The sequence below is a fragment of the Siphateles boraxobius genome, unplaced genomic scaffold, assembly GCF_051911475.1.
Source record: "Siphateles boraxobius isolate OS27281-9 unplaced genomic scaffold, OSU_SipBor_1 45, whole genome shotgun sequence".
Lineage (NCBI taxonomy): Eukaryota > Metazoa > Chordata > Actinopteri > Cypriniformes > Leuciscidae > Siphateles > Siphateles boraxobius.
In genome coordinates, this window is record NW_027509086.1 from 597501 (window position 1) to 619209 (window position 21709).

At 39.1% G+C, this 21709-nt stretch overlaps 1 protein-coding gene and 1 long non-coding RNA gene across 4 annotated transcripts in view; both read left to right on the forward strand.

The window, feature by feature from the left end:
* The window catches only part of LOC143709109 (uncharacterized), an 88332-nt gene extending 66887 nt beyond the window's left edge, over positions 1-21445 (forward strand). Inside the window, exon 2 of the long non-coding RNA XR_013193889.1 lies at positions 21142-21445. This is a non-coding gene — a long non-coding RNA (uncharacterized LOC143709109). The remainder of the gene's footprint in view (positions 1-21141) is intronic.
* atg5 (ATG5 autophagy related 5 homolog (S. cerevisiae)) overlaps positions 1-21445 on the forward strand; it is a 41183-nt gene extending 19738 nt beyond the window's left edge. For all 3 annotated transcript variants that reach the window (XM_077200205.1, XM_077200206.1, XM_077200207.1), the window contains exons 7-8: positions 6438-6555; positions 20476-21445. In XM_077200205.1, the coding sequence (XP_077056320.1) occupies positions 6438-6555; positions 20476-20612 (255 nt within the window). In that variant the 3' untranslated portion in view covers positions 20613-21445. The remainder of the gene's footprint in view (positions 1-6437; positions 6556-20475) is intronic.
* Positions 21446-21709: the final 264 nt, after the last annotated feature.

Consider the following 21709-nt stretch of genomic DNA (forward strand, 5'->3'; position numbering starts at 1 on the left):
GAACAAACAAATTTGCATACGTTTAGCAAATTAGCATTTCCTTCCCGTTTAATGGTAAATGAATATTGTGATAAATATCGACATCATATGATATGGGAAAAGAAAGTCGTGATAATATTTTTGGCCATATCGGCCAGCCCTGTTTTTCACCAGTAATTCATTCATCTGTCAAACACGATTATTTTTTTAAAATGACTTGAAATAATGCGGATGACTTTAAAAGCTTATAAGTTATCCTTTAAAATGGAGAAAATTAAGGGAGTTTTTACTTTTTTAGTTTTTTTCTTATTTATGTCAGCAATATAACACAAGGTGTGGCGATATCAATCTTTTTTATGTAAATATATTTACATAACTGACACAATTTTAATAGCTTTTTGATTCACCGAACTGCTTTTGTGTGACGCATCAACAAATGTGATGACAAGATAAAAAAAGGCGTAAAAATGTGCAATTGTAACATCCACTGATATCAAGAATTTTATATCAACTGGTCAAACTGGTGCCACATATTGGTCAAATGTTAAAAGCTGTTGTCAAGTCATTCCCAGAATGCTATTCACTTAATTTCCTGGCCATTTGTATGCTTAGTCTCATAAATGTATGTATGTTTGAATGTTGGATTCACAAATTCAATATATGTTTAAGTATTTAAATTGGCAGTTGGAATATTTTAAATTCACAGTTTAAATGTTTGTCTCAATATTATATTTTATTCAGTCATTAGAATGTTTATTCAATTATTTGAATTCACCGTTTGAATATTTAAATGATAGTTTTAATATTTTTTATTATTATTTTTTTTGCTTGACTAGTTCATTGGCCTTTTTCAGTCGGCATGAAAAGGACGTTACGCTCATCTCCTCTATTTCTGATTCCTGTTGATGACGATCAGTTTCACATCAGATATACTGTAATAACTCCTGTGTACACTGTGCTGTCAAAATAATTACCTTATGGAAAATATGATGCCTCGCACACCCCAATCATTCACAGATGCGTCGGATAAAAGTCCAATATGAACTCGAAAAATTGTCCGGTCAGTGAAAAAGTTAATTTCGTACCCTTAATGTTCAATCAAATTTCTCAACTTCTTTATTTTCATTTTTATATTATAACCCTGGATTAAGACCAGGGTCCGGTTTCACAAAGATAGACTTTGACTATGGCTTAGATATAGTAGATAGTCAGACTTCAGATAGACGTCTAAATCAGACCGTTGCACAAAGCACTTATGATCTTAAGTAGGACTAAACTGCAATGCATTCTGGGTAAAATAAGACACTTTTCAAAACAGAAAACATGTTGGATCGAGTTAGCGCATTCAGCCGCTCAGTGCAGTTTACCCCAGCGGAAAACGTGTGTGTGTTGGAGGAGTGTAACAGTCACAAGGACATTTTACGGGGGAAATTTAGCGGAGAATGGAGTAACAAGAAGAAATGTTTCATTTGGAAAAAGATATGAGGAAAAATATAAAGAAAAATCCTCATTATTATATATTTCCAGTATTACTGCGGTCCCTAAAAACCCTTTCCCTCCTCATAGCTCTCTCCATAACAGCGTTAGCGAACCACAAATTATGAGCCATCTTCCCTTTTCTTTTGGCTGTTTGTAATGTAACTGGTTGTTACTGCTGGTTGCCAAGGTAACAGAGTCTTAGACCTGGGTTAGCCTGGGGTCAGGGGTCTAATTTTTTTGGTCTAAATTAAGTCTTTATTTTTGTGAAACAGTCTAACTTGCATTGGACTAGTCTATGAGCAGATTTTACACTACAGGCCGGTCTAAAATGGCTTTGTGAAACTGGACCCAGGCTCTGATTATTCCTGAAAGACCCTAATATCATCATCATATTCATCATCATCATCATCATCAACATATTCATATTCATCATCATCATCATATTCATCATCATCATCATCATCATCATCATATTCATCATCATCATCATATTCATCATCATCATCATCAACATATTCATATTCATCATCATTATCATCATCATCATCATATTCATCATCATCATCATATTCATCATCATCATCATATTCATATTCATCATCATATTCATCATCATATTCATCATCATCATCATCATATTCATCATCATCATCAACATATTCATCATCATCATCAACATATTCATCATCATCATCATCATCATCATATTCATCATCATCATCATCATCATCATCATATTCAGAAGAGTGGAGTCCGCCTCTTGAATACTTTATTAAATATTTGCATTGATAGTTTTTTGAACATTTGAATTCAGTCACTTGCAATATTTCAATTCCAAATTTAAGTATTAATATTCAAATTTCTCAACTGTTTTTTTTATGTTGTTGAACTTTTTGACCATAACCCTGGCTTATCCCAGGCTCTGAGTATTCCTGAAAGCACCTTTAATAATGAGACCCAGCGCCTCTGTCCTGCGCTCAGAGAAAGGCTTCTGACGGGTCATGTGACGGGTCATGTGTTGGTCTTCCAGGTCGAGTGTCAGGGGAGTTGAAAAGAAAGTGTCGGCACCCAGAGTATCACACTTCTCATCAGCATCAGGAGCCTTTCGGATAATGCAGAGCTCAATAATTAATGCTGGCGTTTAAAAATGCATGGAAGTAGCTGTCACTTCTCACACTCTCTCTCTCAGATGATCTCGGTGAGTCAGTTTTTCTGGAAACCCGATCGAGAGCGGATCATCCTGAGACACCTTCTCTTCCCGAGACCCGAGGGTGTCGTGTCACAGCAGCAACATCGAGTGCTATTGTTTATCAGACTGTGTGTGTGTGTGTGTGTGTGTCCAGATCTGACTGGATGACACTGGCCACATGCGAGATGTGTGTGTGAAACCTGGATCCCGTCCAGCATTCGACACCTCGAGGCCGGAGGAAAGAGTATGCCGTGACTACCGGCTGTTAATACACTCGACATCACACACACTAGTGTGTGTCCAAAACAGCCGCTCGCTGACAACAGATTAACACGTGAATTATGTCGTTAGCTCTCAGTAGTGACACACGACGACTATATTTTAGAAATAGTTTCTATTTCTGCGACGTGCTTTCTTACCTGTGCCAGGCTTGCTTGTTTTTTGTTTTTTTTTATAACAAAAAGGTTTTGGCAAATGTAAATGCTCTTTCACACCAGAAGTGAAATGAAGTGTGGGTTTAAAGGGGTCTCATTTTTTTGCTCTAAATTAAGTCAGTCTTTATTTTGGTGAAACAGTGTAACTTGCATTGGACTAGTCTATGAGCAGATTTTACACTTGTCTAACACTATAGGCCGGTCTAAAATGGCTTTTTAAAACTGGACCCAGCCTCTGATTATTCCTGAAAGACACTAATTTCTTCGTCATCATCATCATATTCAGAAGAGTGGAGTCCGCCTCTCATCTTGAATATTTTATTAAATATTTACGCTCACTGACAAGATATTAACAAATCAATGATTACTCCCTAAAAACTAAGTAATTGCGTTACTTAAGCGCCTTTCACACAGCGTTTTGATCCCGGGAAATTGCCAGAACGCCTTCTGTGTGAACGCAAACACGACCCGGGATCGATGCCGCGATCAGTCCCGGAACGCGCGCTGTGTGAACAAAAGCCGTAATCAATGCCGTGTCGTAAATGATGACGCTGAAGTGAAGTGAAAGCAGTGTAACGTAATGCACTAGTTTATGATCGAATCAGAGAAAAAAATGCAGAGAGAAATCGCAGCTCATAAGCAAACTATAGACGCTGCTGAGACATCACATGTCGCATCGATGTCACGTGTCTTTACGGGTTGTGTGTGTCTGTGTGAACGCACTCTCTGATTCCGGAAAATCACTGGCGGTGTGAATGAACCAAAGTGAAACGAACCCGGGTCAAATCCCAGGTCACTTTATCCGTGTATTTTCCGGAATCTCTGTGTGAAAGGGGCTTTAGTTACTTTTTATGGGAAGTGATGTTACACCTGTGCTAGACTTGCTTGTTTTTTTTTATAACAAAAAAAGTTTAGGAAATGTAAATGCTCTTTCACTCAGTGGTGAAATGAATACGCCTCAGGTTTAAAAAAATATAGATTAGTAGAAAAAAGTAGTTTGTCATTAACATGTATTTAGATGACAGAATATTTATTTTAAAGTCCCCCTGTAGTCAATCATTTATCCCTTAAAACTCATCGTTGATCACCAAAATGACATATTTGATTTTTTTTTCCCTTAAAAATGTATTTTTAAAATATCTTGAATGTAACTCGACACCCTTGCCTCATTTAGTATGCGCGGTTCTATGAATATGCAAATGAGCCCCGCCTCCACTCACTCACTCACTCAGAGATCCACTCGTTGACGATCACACGTTGATCTGATTGGTTACAAGGTAGTTTGTGACGTCAGAAACACCAGCGATTTCAAAGCGTGTTTTTGAGACTGTCTTTGGTTCACTGCAGTTTTAAGCAGAAAATACTCAGCAATGCTGTCGACTTATGAACTTACACATGGTTTGTCTAAAGCATATTAAAGGGGTGGTAAAACACATTTTTTCGAAGGCTTGATTGTGTTTGTGGGGTGCACTGTAACGTGTTCATGCTTCATTTTTAAAAAAATGTATTATTTTTTCATATATTTTACCTTTATTCTACACTTCTTTATCCCTCCTTGTAAAAACGGTCTGATGGTTTCCGGGTTTTATGAAACGAGTCCCTCAAAACTACTTGGTTAGCTGGCCCAGTGTGTTGTGATTCGCTAACCGCCCAGTGCACGTTTTCCGGAAACGTCACGCCCCTTACCTTCACCGGTAGCCTAGTTTGTGCTTTGGTGTATTATAAACGATGGCGTCAATAAAACATACCAATTTGAGGCCGAATCGGACCCAGAGAAAGTTAGTGAAGATGATCGAGCAGAACCTGTTCAAGAACGGCTGTTAAACGACGTTTCAGAAAGGTTTGTTTTTTGTTGTCTCATTACTTTTTAGATACGCTGTTATTTAATTCTACTAATTATTATAGAATTACAAAAAAATAAGCTTCATAAACAAGAATTTCATTTAATCGTTCTAACAAATTATACTACAGTCCTCAAAGTGATTTTTTTGAGTAAAGACTGCGGATCTATAGTGACCGTTACTGACTGTATGACACCGTTACTTCTGTATTTTTAGAACGATTGTAGACAAATATCTGTCGACAGAACCATTAACCCAAAACGAACACTAAACATCGTTCATCATGTAGATAAACAAGCATGTAGATAAACATAAAAGCTCTAATCAAAGAATAATTTACTCTAATTCCAGGTTCGGTGTTGAGATTTAAAAAAAGTTTGTAACGCTAGGTGTTTGTCGATAATGGTAAGTATGAATGAGCATTTAACAAACCAGCAGAGCCAAACAGCGTTGTCATTTGTTTACTTCCTTGCTACAACGTACAGTTAACAATACGAACTATTGCAGGAAACACATCGACGAAAAATAAATCATACTTGCAGGTTGTGGCCCGTAAACAACAGCTTCTGTTCTTACAGTTGGAACTGCTCCATCTTTCAGGACAAGCCGATGTGCGAATCCTGCATTAGACTGGAGAAGATTGTGGAAGCTTTCCTCCGTAACATGTGCAGCACAGAGAGCGAGATTTGGGTCATAATTAGCCATTGATCCCAATCCGGGCACTGATGAAAATAACAGCGTTTCGACGGCATTGCGGCGGCAACAACACTCCTATACCACAATAACTCTTCTCCAACGCAATATAAAATGGCCTCGTCCTTATTTCGTATTCTCGGAGGAGGGGTTTATTTAAATATTGGGGTTAGTGACGTCAGCAATCCTGGAGGAATGTGGTGTAGTCCCTACCGGCTGTTTGCTGTAGTCCTTAGAAATTGATTTCTTTAAAAGCAAATATCTCCGTTTGCTTTGAACTTTGAGCGCTGTAACTTTGCAGATGTTGTTTATGCTCAAACAGCAACATTACACACTAACTACAGAAATCGTGTTTTACCACCCCTTTAAAAACACCACATAGACATATAAACCACATTAAAAGCTGGATTTACCTCAAAACTGAACTTAAAAATTCAGAAAACCATAAATGTTCATTTTCTATTGAAAGGGCTGTTGGGTAATTTTGCAGCTGGCAAAACTTCTGTTAAATAACCAATAACAGTCTCGCATATCAGTATCTTAATAGCTTTCAACATATGCTGTATTTTCAATTTACATTGATATGATTTTGATTTTGTGTGGAAATTAGATTCTTCTTATTTATTTATTTTAACCTTTATTTAACCAGGCAAGTCAGTTAAGAACAAGTTCTTATTTTCAACCACAGTCTGGCAGGAGAGTGAAAATGGACAAACAAACATGCATTATAATAAACACGCATATAAATTAATTTTAAACATTTACAAGCTGTGATAAACACATATAATCAGTCTAACAGTGTTGATATCTGTCCCGCTGTAGACGACGAGTGACCGGCCGTTCATCCAGAAGCTGTTCCGGCCCGTGTCTGCCGAGGGACACACTCTCACACTGGGAGACCTTCTGAAGGAGATGATTCCCACCAGCGTGTGTGTGGAAGGTGAGCCGTGTTCACTGTTAAAGTGGACATATCATGAAAATCTGACTTTCTCCATGTGTAAGTGCTGTAATCGGGTCCCGCTGCTTCTACCAACCCAGAAAACATGAAAAGTGAAACGCAGTAACTTTGTTCTGGTGGGTCTTTCTCTGCAAGCATGTCAAAAAATAAGCCGATGAGATTTCTCTCCTTCTGACGTATGAAGAGGATCTTATTATAATATTACCGGCCCTTATGCTTGGCTCACACTACAGGAGTTTTAGGCCGATTTATGCCCGATTTCCCCCTCCCGAGAATCGGAGAAAATATCTTGTCGAGGACCTCGATCGGTTCCGATGTTCGGCGCAGATTATCTGGTAATGTGAGGCGTTCACAGATCGAATCTTGCACCTCCCGATCTGCTCTCACACAAATCGGGCTCGCCCCGATCGTATCAAACATGTTTGATATTTATCGGGATGAGCAAGATTGTGATTACGTCAGTACTGTCACAATAGCCAATAAGAAACAAGTAGGGCTGTCGTGGTGAAGGAATGAGGTAATTTTGAGTGACTCATCAGCGTGATATGCACATAGACTGTAAAAAAGGATATGCGGTATTATCTTTATTTATTATCTTTATTTATTTATTTATTGCTAAATAAAAGTGTTACACTGTTGTCGGCAGGCACGAAGACTAGTACATGTTCAGTGATGAAACCGAAACAAAAGAAAGTGGAGTAAACAGAAGATACAGTGTCAAAATAAGGGTCCACATAGTATAACAGAACATAAACCTGACACAAGCTTGTTAGATCATTGTTATATAACAGTTAGTTACGATCCTGTAATCTCACCAAACGAGAGGCTTTCTGCTGATATTTCACCAGTATCGTCATTGCTCGTCTCTGCGTGTTATAGACAGGCTGTCACTCAGTCCAGTTACACAGTTAGGCCACTAGGTGGCGGCAAGAGACTGCCTTTGAGTGAGTCATACATTTACGTTGAATTAACAAAGAAATTCGGATTCATTCTAATATATATGTAATGAAACAAGCTGTTAATTATTTTAACATTTAATTTTAACTTTGAGCTCCACTTTATAAGGCTCAGCTGCCCATTCCGGCGCATGGGCAAGGCAACGCTGAAGCTGACACGTCACCTCATAGAGATGACGCCATTCATTAGAAATATCCTTAAATGTTAAAAGGATGATTTTTTTTTTTTTTTTAAGATTTCGCTTTCGTTGATCACGGCATATTTTTCAAATATGACTTGATCTGAAGGACAGATATTTAACTTACATCCACTTTTCCGCTTCCGATCTGTTGCGTGAGATCACGTGATCATGGTGGAATCATATCTGGCATGATAATCTTATTAACATTTTGTAGTGTGTGATGCGCCATGATTTTCAAATCTTGTAGTGTGAGCATGTTTAAGATTTGAGGGAAGAAAATCTGCAAAGATTCTCCTTAAGTGTGTGGTGCAACCAGATTTCAAAATCGGTTAGGAATTTAAAACTCCTGTAGTGTGAGCCAGGCATTAATCTCCTCGTTTACACACACGGCACGACATTTGGTTCAGTGTAACTCCACATCAACTACATAAATGTCTCCACTAACATTCAGAAACTCTTCCTGAGTCTCTCCGTAAGGCTGCTCTCGCTACTGGTTATTCTGGGATTCTGGATGAGTGAGATTGGCCGGTTTTGTTATTGCCGGAGTTTCTGAAGCTCGTGTAAAGACTCTGTAAAGAGGCGGAGCTTCAGCTCATTTGCATTTAAAGAGACACACACTAAAACACTGTGTTTTTGCTCACACCCATAAAAGGGCAAATTTGACGAGCTATATTAAATGATCCACAGCACATCAGAACTATAACATCAATAAGACTATTTAAAATAACATTTGCTCGCCATCTAATGGATAGGTATGTCTGTGACCACTGAGATGGCTTCATGGCCTTCTCTTGGTTTGTGTGTTTGTTGTTGTCTTGTCTAGGAGTTCTGTTGTGTATGAGGTATTTATGTTCTGCAGAACAGGAACCTGCTGAAAATCATTTTATACCGAGTCAGGCCCGATTGTCTCAAATCTTTTCCTGTTTAAAAATATGAATAAATAAATCTGGTATTTTGAGCTGAAATCTAACAGACACATTCTGGGGAAACTATAGATTTATATTACATCTTGTGAAAGTGGGCATAATATGTCACCTTTAATCTCTCACGGGAGGTCGTAATCAAAGATTAGTGGAGGAGACATTAGAGGAAAACATCTGGAGATAGACGGAGGAGATGAGGAAAGGGAAAAGAAAGGAAAAGACTAATGAGGGTTGCATGAATGAAATCCACAGCCAAAACAGAGGCGGTGTGTGTTTCTCCTGATGGGAAGTAGATAAGCAGACAATAGCAGTGAGGAGCCGAGCACATCTGTGTCTATTCAAGACCTGATGCTTTGTCTGTGGTTTGGTTGAAGAGAAAGTGGCACTTTGTGTTTTGTTATTGCTCTGCCTCTTCCAGATATGTGGGATTTGCTTTGATAACAGCTCAGGGTGTTGAGATTACAGGGAAATACATCTCTACCTGCTCAACCTGGGAAATGCCTTTTCTGTCACAAGATTAGGGTCGGGAAGTCTTTCGATTTTTAAATCCGCTTATCAATTCCTGTGCGTGCATGTTAAAGGAGTCGTTCACTTCAGAATTAAAATCTCCTGATAATTTACTCTCCTCCACGTCATCCAACACACGGGCGTAATTTCCTATGGGGACAGGGGGACATGTCCCCCCCACTTTTCAAAATCCCGTTTGTGTCCCCCCACTTTCAAGTTCGTTTGTTATGATTTTTTTAACCGCACACAGTCATCGCCACGTAGGAGCAGGAGATAGCCTGTGTGCCGATGTGCGCGTCCAGGTACATAGTCCACACACCCTAAAAATAGCTCACTGAAAGTTGTAATGAGCAGGTCGCGCGGTTATTCAAGCGTGAAAGAGAACTGGATTCCTGCGTGCTGTCTGTGCGTCGAGTGCGTCAGGACATTCACAGACAGTGCGTCATTTTGTATCACCATAGTCCCTAAATGTATGTAAATGCAGGAAATGGGATTCAAATCGGGGAAAAAAAAATTCCCTCATTTTGTGCCCCCCCCCACTTCTCAAACCAAAGTTACACCCTTGATCCAACATGTTCAAGTCTTTCTGTCTTCAGTGGAAAAGAAATGAAGGTTTTTGAGGAAAACACTCCAGGATTTTCTCCATATAGTGACTTCAATGGAGTCCAACGGGTCGAAGGTCCGAATGTGAGTTTCAGTGCAGCTTCAAAGTCTCGACACGATCCAGCCGAGGAATAAGAGTCTGATCTAGACAAACCAGCGCACATTTATAACTAAATACACATTTATATACTTTAAACCACTAATGCACTGTGATGCGACACACATTACGTGATCAGGGTGAAAGGTCAAGCGTGTTCCGGGTCAGAAATGTAGAGTAGAGCGAAAAACTCAATCTCAGTTTCTCCTCCAACTTCAAAATTATCCAACATTGTTGTTTTACCTTTTATTTATTTATTTATTTTTGTAAATGTCGTTTGACTCAGTCTTTGCACGTTGGCTTTGTAAACACTGGGTCGTTTCTTCTTCCTACGTCACGCGTGACCTTTCGACGTGATGATGTAATGTGTGTCGCATCACAGAGTTCTGCAAGACCAGCATTAGTGGTTAAAGTATATAAATTTGTATTTAGTTATAAATGTGCGCTGGTTTGTCTAGATCAGACTCTTATTCCTCGGCTGGATCGTGTCGAGACTTTGAAGCTGCACTGAAACTCACATTCGGACCTTCGACCCGTTGGACTCCATTGAAGTCACTATATGGAGAAAATCCTGGAGTGTTTTCCTCAAAAACCTTCATTTCTTTCCCACTGAAGAAAGAAAGACTTGAACATGTTGGATGACCAGGCGGAGAGTAAACTATCAGGAAATGTCAATTCTAAGTGAACGACTCCTTTAATCAGGATTAATCTTTTTTTTTTACATTTTATTATATTTGATTTTAATTTCTGTACTATACCTACCTGAAAAACTAAAAACACTATTTAATTTGGTTCATGGTGCACTTGTGTTTATTTGTGCTATTGCTCATTTCTTTATTTGTTCGTGTTTTATTACTGACCGTTTGCTTTTCTTAAATAATGTTTGAAATCTATATTAGTTCGTCTAACTGTTTTTGCTGTGGTATTTTTGTTAAAACCAAAGGCAGAAGTGTTCAGTAGCATTAGCATGCTGAGTTTTGTTCTTGGTATTCAGCTGCAACAATGTTTTTGGGAAAAAGACATTTGACATTTGAATCAATAAGGAGAATCGGAATCACTTAAATTGAAACGATACTCAATCGCACTAAAGATGGTCTCAGTTCGTGTATCATTGACTTGATTCATCATTCATCAATACACACATGAGTAAATATCTACTTTTTGTAGATTTAGACTTTAGACGTCTTGTTTTATCAGCAAATGAGTTTTTCTGTATTCTTTGTGAAGCTTTGGTGTTTTAATGCCACAGATGATGACTTACAGTCCTGTTATGTTTGCAACGAAATGGGGATTCCCACAAATAAAAATAAACAGGAATTGCAGTCAGTCTGACTGTCTCAGACGCCCAGTGGAATGGAATCTGTTGATAGATTTGATCCACTTTGGGGGTATAAATGGAGAAATGTTCGAATGTTTCGACCTCTCCTACGCTTTTCACAATAAGATAAAGAATTTATATACATCGAAACGGCAATACACGGTAATGTAAAATTTCCCTTTGTTCTGCTGTCGAAGTTGGTCAGAAGAGTGAGAGGTTTATAGTGAATAAGAGGGTGTGTGGTGGTATTGCTTCAAATAAATGAAGTGCACAGAAAACCCCCGCCCGTCATCCCTTCATATCAGCCCACGGGTTCAGAAACCTCCAGCTGGGCCGCCCACCTCCATCACACAGTCTCACACACGCTCTCACACACTCTCACACCTTCATAATGGGGTTAGTTACTCAGAAATGATCTAAACTCTAGATTTTGAGGTTAGAAATCAGAGGGACTCTTTTAATAAGACAATATAGAATATGTAAATCATGTTTGATATGTGAGATATCGTATAGTTTACACAACATTTTTTGGTTGAAACGTAGAGTCAAACCACAATGTATTCAGACACCTTCAACATTTCTCACATTTTATTTGCTGTAGTTTAGAAAATGGTAATAAAATATGACAAGAACTCAATAAAATGTCTCACACATGAATTATGTTGAATATCTGTAAGCTGTTAAATTTAACTACACAATTAGATAATACCAGTTTAGCTCAACCAGTTACCAAGCAATGCTTCATGTTGTTCAGTCTGTGGTGTAAAAATGTGCATTAGTTATTAAAGAAAAAACACTTCAGCAAAACATGATCAGCTCAAAGTGTCTGAATCATTTTTGGTCCTGATTTTTTACTGGTAGTCGCTGTATGAAGAATATTTGTGTATAATGTCACAGTTTACTTTATTTTGCTCTCCTCACTTACATAAATGTACTATAGTGTCCTGCACACACTAGTAAAACATATCAAAAATGATATCTGTGTCTGAATCATGTTTGGTTTGACTGTACATGGATCTATAAGTCTTGTATCCCTTTAGGTCTTGTTTTGATTTAAAGGGTTATTCAGAAATACATTCTGTCGTCATTTACTCGTTCCCAATCCGTCAAACGTTCATTCATTTTCATAACACAAATGAAGATATTTTTAATGAAACCTGAAAGATTTCTATCCCTCCATTGAAAGTCCATTCATCCAAAACTCTGAGTTTTCAAAACATTCATAAAGAGATTGTAGAATCGAGACTTCTTCTTCTAGTCTTCGGAAGAGAGACGATGGCTTTATATGATGAACAGATTTAATTTAGACTTTTCTTCACATGTAAACATTGATTACACACATGCAATAGAGCCCATCAGATATGAGAAGTGGACAAATCTGGGTTTGGAACAATATGAGGGTGAGTAAATAATGACAGAATTGTAATTTCCGGGTGAATAACCCCTTGAAGAAGTTGATATAATATGATCCTGCACTGTCTCAATTAATGTTCAGGAAGTATTGAAACGAGTTGTCCGAGTAGTCAGGTGATATTCCTGAATATTTTGTAGTAGCAATAATGAAAAACCAGTTTGCTTAATGTTGTTTATGTGTCTATGTGGTGTTTTTAATATGCTTTAAGACAAACCATGTGTAAGTTCATAAGTCGACAGCATTGCTGAGTATTTTCTGCTTAAAACTGCAGTGAACCAAAGACAGTCTCAAAAACACGCTTTGAAATCGCTGGTGTTTCTGATCAGATCAACGTGTGATCGTCAACGAGTGAATCTCTGAGTGAGTGAGTGGAGGCGGGGCTCATTTGAATATTCATAGAACCGCGCATACTAAATGAAGCAAGGGTGTCGAATTACATTCAAGATATTTTGTTCAAGGAAAAAACATTAAAATATGTAATTTTGGTGATCAAATATAATTATTGACTACAGGGGGACTTAAATCATTCAACAAGACAGAGAATTTTGAATATTAAATGTTTAAAGTATTTTATGTATTTTTATGTAATGTCAGGCTGCGTATTCTTTCCATTTAAAATAATAATGGGAAAAACCTTTAATAGACCTTATTCACAGCAGCGCCATCTTTGATTTCTAACGGGCCTGAAAGCGAGGCTGAGGCACATGCATCTCTCTGTGGGCTGGACTGTTATTAATGTGTTTTTGGATTGTTCTGCTCATGAAACACAGGAAAACTATCTTTCCAAGAAATTCCAGTTGACAAAAAAGTGTATCCCTCACAGCCTCACACACACACACACACACACCTGTCATGGCGCCGCTCTGAATAAGGTCTGTTCCCCGTGAGGTCAGCGCTGCACTGCATGATGGGGAATATCTGACAGAAGCTCTCATTGGCTGCTTGTTCGTGTGATCGTCTTGGCCCCGCCCTTCTTCTCACCTCATTATTGGTTTATTTGCCACACCTGTCCTCCTGTTTTCCCTCCTGATTTAATATAAATAATAATAATTTAATAAAGCCTTTTCCAAACCTGAGTCTGAGAACTTTGGGATTTGTCTGGTTTTGGTTTCGACGACTGAAGTGTACGTGACCACATTAGTGCCAGCGACGCCAAGGTCATCCCAACACACAGAGTTTATTAATAATACCGACACAGAAGACCATGGTAGGCTTTCCTGTGGGCGTTCCTCATAACTGATGAACTAGCAAGTGTTCGTTTACTATATGAGTTTCTGTTTTTGAATTCCCCTCGCATCATTCTGAGAGTGATAGTGGGGACGCACCCACCTTATACACACACACACACACACACACACACACACACACACACACACACACTCCACAAGGGCGCACACACACACACACACACACACTCTCATATACACACAGACACTCACACTCTCTCTTACACACACACATTCTCTCTCTCTCACACACACTTACTCACACACACGCACACACTCCACAGGGGCACACACACACTCTCATTTACGCACAGACACTCACACTCTCTCTTACACACACACACACACACACACACACACTCCACGGGGGCATGCACAGACACAAACACACACACTCTCACTCATACACACACAGACGCACAGACACAAACACACATACACACACAAACACACCCACACACTCTCTCATATACACACATACTCTCTCTCTCTCACACACTCACACACTTACTCACACTCACACACACGCGCACACTCCACAGGGGCACACACACACTCTCATATACACACAGACACTCACACTTTCTCTTACACACACACACACACACTCCACGGGGGCATGCACAGACACACACACAGACATAAACACACACACTCTCTCTCACTCATACACACACAGACGCACAGACACAAACACACACGCAGACACAAACACACATACACACACACACACACCTGGAAGGAATCAGTACCTCCTGCTTGTCACTCGCCCTGTTGTTTTTTCCTCTCTTTGAGTGTTTTTGTCCAGTTTGTCTGTTATCTATAAAGTTCTGATTTTCAGATATCATAAATCTCTCTTTTTTTATTTTTATTCCAATAACTGCAGCAGTTCTGTTATTACGTGTAAGGGTCATCCCGTGTGTAGTCATCTGTGCCAGTGTTCGGTGAGTCCCCTGTGCTGGGTGTGTTTTGGAGGTGTGTGTGTGTGTGTTTTACTTCCTCCAGTGGAACTGAAGCCCATGAGAGTAAGACGAACTGAAGGACGTGTGCAGAGCAACACACTCGTTAGATGACCTTATTACACGCTCGTTAAATAAACTGTTATTCTCTAGCATTGTTCATGGAAACTTTTTAGGGCCCGAGCACCGATGGTGTGAGGACCCTCTTGGAATTGCTCTGTTTTTATGTCATTATTATTATTGTCATCATCATCGTTATCAATTATATTATTATTTAATAATAATAATCATAACCACCTCCACTAAACATAGGGAAAACAACATATTTTGCAATTACCAAAATACATCTCCTATAGTGTTATTCTAACTTTTATTTTAGCTTTATTATAGCAGAGTTAATACACTTTATGTTTTAGCACACACATATCAATAGGTGATATTGAAAAGTAGAATAAGCAAAGTAAGGACATATAGCTGGGGTTTGCCATCAGAACTACATGGAAAAGGTGAGACACTTTTACTCTGCCGGCCGGATCAACAACCGGCCTTTACACTGTGTGTGTGTGTGTGTGTGTGTGTGTGTGTGTGTGTGTGTGTGTGTGTGTGTGTGTGTGTGTGTGTGTGTGTGTGTGTGTGTGTGTGTGTGTGTGTGTGTGTGTGTGTGTGTGTGTGTGTGTGTGTGTGTGTGTGTGTGAGAGAGAGAGAGCTCAGGGTGATGCAGCGGACACAGCGAGCGCGAGCCGGCCTTTACACTCGCTTAATAAACAAAAGATGCATTATGAGGAGAAGTTCCTTCCGGCACTCGTTATCAGTGTCCTGAACCTCTCAGCCCTGAGCTACTGCTCACACACACTGATGGATGAGGAGTGTGTGTGTGAGAGAGAGAGAGAGAGCTACAGCTCACACACACTGATGGATGAGGAGTGTGTGTGTTTTAGCTGTTCAGGACTCATATCGTAGGGAGATCTGTCCAGAGAGATCCTGCGTTTATCTGAAGGTTTTAAAGGGATAGTTCACTTTAAAATGAACATTAGCCCATGATTTACTCAAGTCATCTACACCCACCTAAAGGATTATTAGGAACACCATACTAATACTGTGTTTGACCCCCTTTCTCCTTCAGAACTGCCTTAATTCTACGTGGCATTGATTCAACAAGGTGCTGAAAGCATTCTTTAGAAATGTTGGCCCATATTGATAGGATAGCATCTTGCAGTTGATGGAGATTTGTGGGATGCACATCCAGGGCACGAAGCTCCCGTTCCACCACATCCCAAAGATGCTCTATTGGGTTGAGATCTGGTGACTGTGGGGGCCATTTTAGTACAGTGAACTCATTGTCATGTTCAAGAAACCAATTTGAAATGATTCGAGCTTTGTGACATGGTGCATTATCCTGCTGGAGGTAGCCATCAGAGGATGGGTACATGGTGGCCATAAAGGGATGGACATGGTCAGAAACAATGCTCAGGTAGGCCGTGGCATTTAAACGATGCCCAATTGGCACTAAGGGGCCTAAAGTGTGCCAAGAAAACCTACCCCACACCATTACACCATCACCACCAGCCTGCACAGTGGTAACAAGGCGTGATGGATCCATGTTCTCATTCAGTTTACACCAAATTCTGACTCTACCATCTGAATCTCTCAACAGAAATCGAGACTCATCAGACCAGGCAACATTTTTCCAGTCTTCAACTGTCCAATTTTGGTGAGCTCTTGCAAATTGTAGCCTCTTTTTCCTATTTGTAGTGGAGATGAGTGGTACGCGGTGGGGTCTTCTTCTGTTGTAGCCCATCCGCCCCAAGGTTGTGCGTGTTGTGGCTTCACAAATGCTTTGCTGCATACCTCGGTTGTAACGAGTGGTTATTTCAGTCAAAGTTGCTCTTCTATCAGCTTGAATCAGTCGGCCCATTCTCCTCTGACCTCTAGCATCAACAAGGCATTTTTGCCCACAGGACTGCCGCATACTGGATGTTTTTCCCTTTTCACACCATTCTTTGTAAACCCTAGAAACGGTTGTGCGTGAAAATCCCAGTAACTGAGCAGATTGTGAAATACTCAGACCGGCCCGTCCGGCAACAACAACCATGCCACGCTCAAAATTGCTTAAATCACCTTTCTTTCCCATTCTGACATTCAGTTTGGAGTTCAGGAGATTGTCTTGACCAGGACCACACCCCTAAATGCACTGAAGCAACTGCCATGTGATTGGTTGATTAGATAATTGCATTAATAAAAAATAATAGTCATTTAGGTGAGTGTACATTTATGACATTCTTCTCTCAGACGAATACAATCAGAGTTATATAAAAAATGTCCTGGCTCTTCCGAGCTTTATAATGGCAGTGCATGGCCGTTTTTGTTTTGAAGTCCATAAAAGTGCATCTATCCTTCATAAAAGTGCATTTATCATCATAAAAGTGTATCTCTCCATCATAAGTGCAAACAGAAACGGCCATGCACTGCCATTATAAAGCTTGGACGATCCAGGACATTTTTAATATAACTCTGATTGTGTTCGTCTGAGAGAAGAATGTCATATACACTAGGATGAGTTGAGTAAATCTAATGTTCATTTTTGGGTGAACTATCCCTTTAAGGGTCAAACCTATGTGGTGTGCCGGTTTGCAGTGATCATCAGGCCGTGATGTAGTTGTGTAGTGTTGAAGGTCATGCTGATGTCTGAATCATCACTTGCTGTCAAACTCAAACTGCATTAGCCGTTTAACCTCCGGGTCAGCGGGCTAATGTGATGATGTCACCGCCTCCAGCACTTCCTCCGGTCTTACACTGGTGTGCAGCCAGTGTGTGAGCGTGGTCAGTCTGATGATAGAGCAGTGATGATCATCCGGTGGTGTAAAATTTCTGTTAGGTAGTTTCCACATTTCATGGTTTGACTTGTGTAAAATAATCTGAATTCAGTTCTTCAGGACGTGGATCATCAGTACCAGCGTGTCAAAGCAATGGTTGTACAGTAGTGATGTTGCCTATGCAGGGCACAGACTTACACTAAAACTCAAATGTGTTCATTTTCAACATTCAACAGCACAAAATGATGGTGCTTTTATCCTTTTCTTGAATACCATTGAGCTGTATTAATGTTTAAGCTACAAAATATCTCTAAAAGTTTTATTCTAGAAATAAAAACAAAAAACGCACTGATTTTATGGTTATGTTGTTATAATACAAGCATTTAGATTTTTTCAGAACGGTTCACGATACCAGCATAGGTCAGTGATTCTGTGTTTCCCAAAACCGTAGTTCTACATCATTTCCTGTTAGTATGACGTGCAGACTTACATCCTTTCATCACTTATACTGTACATTTTTATATACAGTATACATAGTAGTTTTAGTAATATTCTGAATTGGCTTTTATTTTTATATTTGTAGTTTTGAATTTAATTTTAGTTTAATTTTTAGTAATTTCATTATGTGACTTTTTGTCTTTTTTTCTAAATATTTAGGTTAATTTTTTTTATTTCAGTTTTAGTTTTCATTTATTTCCAATTCGTTTTAGTGCTTCAACTTTAAATTGTTTCAGTTCATTCCCATGTCTAATTTTTATTTTGTTTGTTTTTGAACTAATATTAATATTTTATTTCACCTTCAGTTCCAATTAGCATAAATGTTCAGCTTATACTGGGTCAGTGTCAAATCATCCAAATTTCATAAAGTCAAATTTAAATTGTTTTTTTTTCTTCATATTTTTTTCTGAAAAAAGACAACAACAAAAAATAGTTAAAAATTGAAATAAATCTCAGTTGTAACATTTACCCCCTCTAAAAAATATTGGATTACTTGGTACATATTCATCTATAACATTTAATATTTTGGCATGCTTCTTTTATGCATGTATTTCACCAGAAAAGTGATGATCAAAATTAGGGATGCTCATATTGACCAATTAACTGTTAACCAAAAGTAAAAAATTTAACCAGTTAATACTACCAGTTAAACGGTTTGAAGATTAAAAGGTTTTTTTGTTTTTAGTTTTTTTTTCTTTTCTTTTTCTGCATGCTTAAAAAAAAAAACCTTATAGCCTATATTCGTAAACTCACGGGGCGCGTGGACACGCGCGACCACACGTCCCACAGACATACAGTGTATATCACAATGAAGCGAGAGAAGAGAAGCAGCTTCTGTCTGGGACCATTTCCACAGAAAGAGCGACGAAGTTACTTGCAAAATATGCTATGCGTTATTAATATACAGCAGTAGTGCAAGTACAACGCAATATCACTGGCGAGGCAAACATCCACGAGCAAATGAAGCGCTTCCCGAAGCCGGCCACTCTAGAGACGTTATCTCTGTGTTCCCGGGATATCTGTGCCGTCGGAGACCCAGACTAACCCCACATCATGGAGACATGGTACTTTTTTAAATAAAAACTAGACAAGCTGTGGATTGAGGTAGGCCTGCTATTTTTATTTGACGAAAAAACGAATTGCCAACGGAAAAAACGAAAAACTAATGGAAAACTAATTGCCGGTTTTTCAAATCTCCAAACGGATTCAGTGTTTTCTTTTTGTCATCTTAATTTGTGAATTATTTAAGTTAAAAACATATATTTAGTGTAGGCCTATTGTATGTTTTTCACTGTTGTCACTGTCAGAAATGCTGCAGTGAGTGAACATGTGATGTGGATCAGGATCTGTTGTTCATCTGTTCTGTGTGCTGCTGTTTGCACCTTAATATAAACCCGTGAATTATTTTTAACGGGTCACAGACACTCGTCAATTTTATTTTTATTTAATGCCAATTCAATATTATAATCTTATCAGTTAACGGTTAATACTCGGATAACGAGCGGCGGTTGTCGGTCGGGAAAATGAACCGTAATGAGCTTTTGGTGAACAGAAAAAACATTATTTTCCTACATCCTACATTTTGTTGATGTTCTTTGTACTGTATTAAAACACATTTATGGTGAAGAGGATGAAAGAGGAAGAGGACATGCTGGATGACTGGATTTTGTTTGAATATGAAATTAATGTATGAAATCCAAATTTTATGATAAATATATTATAAAATAATATATAGGCTATATGTAGAGTGTAGAGAGATTACAGGATTACATCCGCAGTGCTTCATGGGAGTGGGCGGAGCTAAAGAGCTCTTGTTTTGATTCTCTGATTGGTGTAATTTCTGTAAAGCATCATGGGTAATGTAGTTGTTCACTAGGGCTGGTGATAAACGATATCATATCCAGATTGCTTTAAAATGTACATCAATAACGATAATAGCAGTGACGTAGTTAATCTGGTTAATTTCTTTTTCTTTTTCTGAATGTCGGGTGATTTAAAAGTTTAGTCGCCAAACCGGCGGATGAGGGAAAAAGATCTTTTCAAACTCTGGTTACTCTGGAAGTCTAGTTAATCAGGCTTTTCTTGCTTTTCTTCCATTTCACTTACCCTGATGCTTAACTGTGTCCTTTTCTCTCCATCATCATCATCTTCATCTCATCATCATCATCTTCATCATCCTCCTCCTCCTCATCATCATCATCTTCATCCTCATCCGCATCCTCATCCTCATCTTCATCATCATCCGCATCATCATCCTCATCATCATCATCATCTTCATCATCCTCATCATCATCATCATCCTCATCTTCATCATCATCCGCATCATCATCCTCATCATCATCATCATCTTCATCATCATCTTCATCATCATCCGCATCATCATCTTCATCCTCCTCATCCTCCCAGACGAGCCGAAGAGGTTCCAGGTGATGGTTCACGGGATCGAACCCCTGCTGGAGACGCCGGTGCAGTGGCTGAGTGAACACCTGAGTCACCCCGACAACTTCCTGCACATCAGCGTCATCCCGGCGCCCAGCGACTGATCCACACACACACACACACACACACACACACACTACTCATCTCTCAGAGAAGCCTTACTGAGAGACGTGCTCTTGACACACTCTCCCGTTCCCACTCTCTAATCATTATAATCAGGAGGAATCCTGTTTGTGTATAACGAGTGTATAACGCGTGTTTAACGAGGCCACTAAACTGCAGTACGGGACTTCATTATCATATTTCATAGTGTGAAGTGAGGAAACCTAAAGCAGGAAACATCATGCGTTTAGAGGACACATATAGGAGACTTCATACAAACATGACGGTGAGATGTGTGTCTGGTTTCCATTACTGTAGCACAAACACACTCTCTCGCGCACACACACCGTTACCTTCGTTTCATTACCTGGGGAAAGGTTTTCATTCGTTTAGAGACTAATATTGTACCAACAGTCAGTCAAAAGCCAAACAAGCACATTGACATATCACACTGTTTCTGAGTAACCTTACAGTATTGTCTGTGTTTTCTTCATTTACCCCCTGTGTGTGTGTGTGTGTGTGGGACTGTAGACGACACACAGCTGACTCTCATTATTGGTGTGTAGGAATCGGTGAGTTATTCCCCGGAGCGACACACACACACACACCGCAGAGCTTACGCCACTTCTCGGCAGACTCTTCTACACACAGAGATGTTTGTGTACACACTCTCAGACGTTTAGATCATAATTACAGAAATAAAGATGCTGCGACCCGTCTCTACTACTAATAACACGGTTCAAATCATAACATGTTCAAATGTGCGTGATTGCTTTTCTGTCTTTGCTAGAATCATTTAAAATGCATTGAATTAAAACTATTTTGTAGCTATGAAGTGTTTGTGTTTATTAATCAGATCTCAGTAATCGTTTCAGAGAAACTCTATTCACATGCTAAGACTCGCATGAAATATTAAGTGCAACATCCATGATGAACATTTCAAACTGTATGTTATTCTCACATGACCTCAGTACAGTCAAACCAAACATGATTCAGACACAGATATCATTTTTGATATGTTTTTCTAGTGTGAGCAGGACACTATAGTTCATTTATGTAAGTGAGAGCACAATAAAGTAAACTGTGACATATTATACAC